The sequence below is a fragment of the Pseudorasbora parva genome, chromosome 18 (assembly GCF_024679245.1).
Source record: "Pseudorasbora parva isolate DD20220531a chromosome 18, ASM2467924v1, whole genome shotgun sequence".
Lineage (NCBI taxonomy): Eukaryota > Metazoa > Chordata > Actinopteri > Cypriniformes > Gobionidae > Pseudorasbora > Pseudorasbora parva.
This window is the reverse complement of record NC_090189.1, coordinates 18,000,879-18,007,476: the sequence shown is the minus strand read 5'-3', so window position 1 is coordinate 18,007,476 and position 6,598 is coordinate 18,000,879. Positions and strand designations below refer to the sequence as shown.

The 6,598-nt window shown below is 43.9% G+C and overlaps 2 protein-coding genes across 2 annotated transcripts in view; one reads left to right on the top strand and one right to left on the bottom strand.

Annotated features, from left to right (window-relative positions):
• Positions 1 to 1,473, bottom strand: part of nefla (neurofilament light chain a) — a 2,757-nt gene extending 1,284 nt beyond the window's left edge. The window contains exons 1-3 of the mRNA XM_067424217.1: positions 344 to 1,473; positions 143 to 267; positions 1 to 60 (exon numbers count right to left, since the gene is read on the bottom strand). The exon at positions 1 to 60 is cut by the window's left edge and continues 296 nt beyond it. Of these exons, the coding sequence (XP_067280318.1) occupies positions 1 to 60; positions 143 to 267; positions 344 to 1,384 (1,226 nt within the window). The 5' untranslated portion in view covers positions 1,385 to 1,473. The remainder of the gene's footprint in view (positions 61 to 142; positions 268 to 343) is intronic.
• A 1,782-nt stretch (positions 1,474 to 3,255) lies between these two features.
• On the top strand, positions 3,256 to 4,967 carry pgam2 (phosphoglycerate mutase 2 (muscle)). Its single transcript, XM_067423278.1, has 3 exons — positions 3,256 to 3,782; positions 4,014 to 4,194; positions 4,566 to 4,967. The coding sequence occupies exons 1-3, from the start codon at positions 3,366 to 3,368 to the stop codon at positions 4,733 to 4,735; spliced, it is 768 nt and encodes a 255-aa protein (XP_067279379.1). The 5' UTR covers positions 3,256 to 3,365; the 3' UTR covers positions 4,736 to 4,967.
• The last annotated feature ends 1,631 nt before the right edge of the window (positions 4,968 to 6,598 follow it).

Genomic DNA, 6,598 nt, shown 5'->3' with positions numbered 1-6,598 from the left:
GCACCGACCAAACCTCCCACACCCACATTGAAGCGAGACTCTTCCCCCTCAAGCAATTTCCTGCAAAAAAAAGGTAAAGAATTTCGTGAAAAATCAGAAGCATTAACATGAGATGAAATGTCTTTTATATTAGTGGTCCTGCCTGTAAGCAGCAATCTCGATATCAAGGGCCATCTTGACATTGAGAAGATCCTGGTACTCTTTAAGGTATCTCGCCATTTCACCCTTAGTGGCTCGAAGTTCATCCTCAAGGTCACTGATTGTATCCTGCAGGAAAAGATGGATGTGAAAATTAGAGTTTTAAGGGCATAAAATAAATGAAATTGTGGTTACTAGTACTAACCTGCATGGCAGCAACCTCTGCACTCTGCTTGTCCTCCACCTCCCTGAGCTGCCTCTCCAGAGACTCATTCAGGCCCTTGCAGGCATCGATCTCAAGGACACATGACTGAAGCTGGCGGCGATACTCTCCTGCTTCGTCCTTGGAGTTCCTCATTGCGTCACTGTGGTGCGCCACGCTCTCCGTCAGGTGGCCCATTTTCCCGCGGAACCATTCTTCAGCTGAATGGATGTTCTTGGCTGCCAGCTTCTCGTACTGGGCTCTGATGTCACGTAGGGCGCTGGACAAATCGGGCTTGGCGGTCTCCGCCTCAACGGCGATCTGAGCTCCATACTGAATCTGGGCCTGCAGCTCTGAGATCTCACCCTCATGGACTTTCTTCAGGAATGCTAGTTCATTTAGCAATATATCAACCTTCTTCTCCAGTTCCACCTGGGCCAGAGTGCTGTCGTCGGCCTCCTTGCGGGCCTCTAGAAGCCTGCCTTCGCTGTCCTCACGGGCAACCACCTCTTCCTCGTAGCTGGCCTGCATGCTCCGCAAGGCATCTTCCATGCTCTCCCGGTGGCTCAGTGCGGCCTGCCTCTCCATACGGGCCTCCTCGACGGCGGCTCTCAGAGAGCGGACCTCCTGCTCGTACAGGCCCCTCAGGCGGGACGGCTCCACATGCCTCTGCCTCAGCATTAGCAATTCAGTCTCCAGTGCACGGTTCTGCTGCTCTAGTTCATGGACGCGCTCGATGTAACCGGCAAAGCGGTCATTGAGCTCTTGCATCTGGGCCTTCTCCTGAGTTCGCACGGTCCGGAATTCGGAGCTTACCTGGGCGGCGTGGCTGATGTCCATGTCCACGGAGCGGCCGGCGCTGCTCAGCAGAAGACCGGCGGAGCTCCGGCCGGGGGAGGCATAGTGGAGACGAGAGGAGAGAGAAGGAGGATGGGCGGAGAACGTGGTGCGAGAGCGACCACGCTGAGAGACCCGGGGGCTGCTCTCCACATACCAGCGCTTGTAAGAGGACGAGAAGTAAGGGTCAAACCCGACGGCACTCATGGCTCCAAGGACAAGCTGCTCTGTGCCTCGGTACCACAGTCAGCTCGATCAGCTTTCAAACACTGATCTGCTGCTCCTACTGCAGTCAGTGCAGCTTATATAGCCAGAAAGGAGCTCTGACGCAAGTGATTTTCTAAACTCTGACAATGCAGTATCAATAGCAGCGTGGGAGAGAGAGGCAGAGAGAGAGCTATGTGCAGATGTATATGCAATTCAGAGTATATATAACACCATTTTGTTAATAAATTATGAGGTTTTTTTTCTCTGAAAGTATTATACATTTTTATCATTTGTTTAAGTACACACTTTGTGCCACCAAGGTCATTATTTGGGATAAGAGGGGTAAAAAGCTAAAATTAAGAAAATTATGATTTCCATTGTGCCTTGTTACTTTATTTTAATATGTAATTTAATTATGAAACATAGAGGTTAAAAATACATACATACAGTACAAGTTTTCCACTGCAGATACAGAGATGAAAGCTGTAGGAAGAGAGGAAAGGGGAGGGGTGGGGGTGTTAGAAAAGAAGTGAGGAATGGTTACAGCTCTATTTTCAGTGCTTTACCTGTGGAAGCACACCATCGCCTCTGCTGGATATGATGGGTATTACAAAACAATTCAATACAGTACAAAGAAGTGAATGTTTTCACTTAGGCAGACTAAATGGAAGATAATATCATGTGATGTTTTTATTATAAACACACACACTTATATAAATGTTGCATGACCATATATTTATGTCTTTAGTTAAAATGTATTATACATAAGAAATGTAGGCCTATGTTTATGCAACATGCCATGGCTGAATTACAAAAATATAAACATAGGGAAAAAAATATATATGTGTGTGTGCTATGCAGTGTTCATACAATATTGTTAATATCACAAAAAACATTTTTTAACGAAGTGGCTTTTAGAGGCTTTTGCATCTATACTCATCTATATATATATAGGTATACTGTCGGATGAGACGTTAAACCGAGGTCCCAACTCTCTGTGGTCATTAAAAATCCCATGGCACTTCTCGTAAAAGAGTAGGGGTGTAACTCCGGTGTCCTGGCCAAATTCCCTCGATTGGCCCTTACCAATCATGGCCTCCTAATAATCCCCATCCACTGAATTGGCTCTATCACCCTCTCTCCTCTCCACCTTTCACTGGTGTGTGGTGAGCGCACTGGTGCTGTTGTACTGTGGCTGCCGTCGCATCATCCAAGTGGATTCTGCACACTGGTGGTGGATGAGGAGAGACCCCTGACATGAGTGTGAAGCGCTTTGGGTGTACAGTCAATATGAAAGCACTATAGAAATGCCTTATATATATATATATATATATATATATATATATATATATATATATATATATATATATATATATATATATATATATATATATATATATATATATATATATATATATATATATATAGTGCTTTCATATTGACTGTACACCCAAAGCGCTTCACACTCATGTCATGGGTCTCTCCTAATATATATATATATATATATTAAACCATAAAAAACCTTGGAAACTCCTGAGTTCTGTACATTCTCTTTATTCGCTCTCTACATTTGAGCTACTGTGATTACTGATGTCCTCTTACTAGCCTCTGAGATCTAAGGCTAACTGTGATCTTTGCACTTTTACTCCACACCTCTCAGTTTAAAAGTCATGTTGCTATTTCGAATCCTTTCACGACCTCTGCCCTTCGAGCATTAGATAGATATCCGGTCCGCCCCTTTACACATAAGAGTCAATAGGCGAGTTCAACAGTCATTCTGAAAGTGAAACATTATGATTGGTTCAAAGCGGGAGAGATATGACATTCATGACAGGCCACAAATCAGAATGCTATAAAAAGAGCATAGCATAGGCACGCAGGGCTCACTGTCTGTCACAGTGTGTGTGCACAAAAGCAAGGAGGGCTGTGTTTGGTAGGCTTACTTTGGAAAATACTGTAGTAAAACCCAATTATTTTCAAAATGGCTGCTGCTCATCGTCTAGTGATTGTACGGCACGGCGAGAGCTCCTGGAACCAGGAGAACCGTTTCTGTGGCTGGTTTGATGCAGACCTCAGTGAAAAGGGTCTGGAAGAAGCAAAGCGCGGTGCTCAGGCCATCAAAGATGCAGGCATGAAGTTCGATGTGTGCTACACCTCTGTTCTGAAGCGTGCTATCAAAACTCTTTGGACCATCATGGAGATCACAGACCAGATGTGGCTGCCCGTAGTGCGCACCTGGCGTCTGAATGAACGTCACTATGGTGGTCTGACGGGTCTGAACAAGGCAGAGACGGCAGCCAAGCACGGAGAGGAGCAGGTCAAGATCTGGCGCAGATCTTTCGATATTCCCCCTCCTCCTATGGATAAGGACCATTCATACCACAAGATCATCAGTGAGGTAAGACAAAGGGATCGGTTGTTTTATATGTACATATATTTTATATTTCATACTATATACACTATATATATATATATATATATATATATATATATATATATATATATATATATATATATATATATATATATATACATAATTCCTTAATGCATATGACACTTTGCTTTTACGTCACTCATGTGAACAGTTATGTGGGGAGGACTGAAGGTTTGATGATCTCTCTTTTACCAGTCAAGGCGCTACAAGGGTCTGAAAGAGGGCGAGCTTCCCATCTGCGAGAGCTTGAAGGACACCATTGCCCGTGCCCTGCCTTTCTGGAACGAGGTTATTGTACCTGAGATCAAGGCCGGCAAAAACGTCATAATCGCAGCCCACGGCAACAGCCTGCGTGGTATCGTCAAGCACTTAGAGAGTAAGTATCATCCCACCAAGCATTTAGATAAAAGACTATTCAGGGACTCACTGTGTTATATAATAGAACTCTATGTTAGCTAAGCATGTCAAGAAACAAGGACATATAGCATTCCGATATAGGACGTGTCTGACCACCAGGCTTCAATGATCCCCAATGACACAGAGACTATTTATAGCCCTCATTCATGCACTGAAGAGATGAGAAGGGGGTTAGGTTCCTGTTACGGGCACAACCTTTCAGCAGAAAGGTTCTGCATTCTCCCTAGAGAGCTGGAGAGAGATGCACTTTAGAAAGTAAAGGTCAGGAAAGGTCAAGGCTTAGAAAACTTCAAGAACTGTATGTGACAAGATGTACACCTGTGTCTACAGGCATGTCGGATGCAGCCATCATGGAGCTCAACCTTCCCACTGGCATTCCCATCGTCTACGAGCTGGATAAGGACCTGAAGCCCATCAAACCCATGCAGTTCCTGGGAGACGAGGAAACAGTACGCAAAGCCATGGAGGCTGTGGCCGCACAGGGCAAGGTCAAAAAGTGAAGCGCTGACACAAAACCAGTGACTGAAACACCCCCAAACATGAAAGAAAGGGGCACAATATTGGATCCAAGCCTGTTTGACGACCACCGACTGAATTAAAAGTGAACATGACATGGACATGAATGACATCCCTCCCCCCAACATTCTCACATTACATCACAATGTGTAAACCCCCTTGTGTTGGACTGCCCCACTCTGACACAGCAAATAAAAGTGAGCACCATTTTGTGTACCTCCTTTTTCGCTTGAGTCATTCCTCCCCCTCTTCTTCCCTCTCTGCATTAATTCAGGGATTTCAGCAGAACGGTGCGCTGCTGTGTAAGCTGACCCAAAGGGCACACCAAAGAGGTTGCTGAGTTCATTTTGGCAGCTGTCCCGCACTGTGGTGCAGTGGCAGCTCAGCTAGCCACAGTTTTCAATGAGAGCCCGCTCCACAGACGGCCCGTAATGGCTACGGCATCCTGCCAGCACTACAATTAGCAGCAGCTCAGGTTCTCTGGTGACAAAAGGACAGGGGTGTGTGTGGATGTACATGTGTGACGGTTTGTGATTGGAAAAGGACGAAGCCGGAACTAGACAGTCACAATACCCCAAAATTGCTCAGGGACTAATTCATTATGTAGGAAGATTATTTTAGGTTGAACCTTGAGCACTGACAGCATGGAGTAACCTATTATTTCAATCTATTATTTATGTCTATACAAAGTAGAAACTTACTAAACATATGACTACACAAAATAATACAGAAAGTACTATTCAAATTTACTAAAGAATTAATATCCTGTGTGTGTGTGTGTGTGTGTGTGTGTGTGTGTGTGTGTGTGTGTGTGTGTGTGTGTGTGTGTGTGTGTGTGTGTGTGTGTGTGTGTGTGTGTGTGTGTGTGTGTGTGTGTGTGCACCTGTTTATGTGGTTTCTGAGGACACAAATTTGTATAACTACATGGGTATTACACTGGTATTACACTATAAATAAGGTTTATGAGGACATATCAAATGTCCTCATAATTCAAATAGCCTTAAAAACATACTAAATGATGTTTTTTGAGAAAGTAAAAATGCAGAATGTTTCCTGTGATGGGTAGGTTTAGGGACAGGGGCAGTGTAAGGGGATAGAAAATACGGTTTGTACGGTATAAAAACCATTACGCCTATGGAGAGTCCCTGTAAACCACAAAAACCAACGTGTGTGTGTGTGTGTGTGTGTGTGTGTGTGTGTGTGTGTGTGTGTGTGTGTGTGTGTGTGTGTGTATGTGTGTGTGTGTGTGTGTGTGTGTGTGTGTGTGTAAGAAGCCTTGAAGGGCCGCTAGCATCAGTATTCTAAACAAATTAGGATAAGAGATGAGACCCAAATGAGCTATCAGTGAGCCATCAAACTTTTAAATGCATATTTAGCACATAGTTCCATAAAGGGCAAAGTATAAAGAGCAAAGCATGGTAACTACACTGTTAAAAAGTGACATGGTGCAATGACAGTTTGAGTATGGGTAACTGCTTTGCTAAATCAACCCAATACTGCCATCTAATGTTTAACATTTAGCGTTACACAACATTCTGTTCTGACATTGAAACTACAATATGGGGATTGGTGAGTAAATTCGTTCTAATTTTTCTTTTAAACGTTTATTCCAAATCTATTCGAGTCTTGGTTTATGGAGAGGGCAGTCATAGCTGAGAGCCAAAGCAAACAGGCAGTTCATTGGCGAGCAAAAAGAAGTAGCATCTACCCAAATACAATAAATGTCTACTTCCGTTCTGTCAACGGTTTTAAAAATAAACCTCTTATTCCTGTTTATAGTTTTGAGTAGCCAACTAGATTTGTTTGGCCAGATAATATAAGGTAGGCTAATCCAACATAGTGAGGCA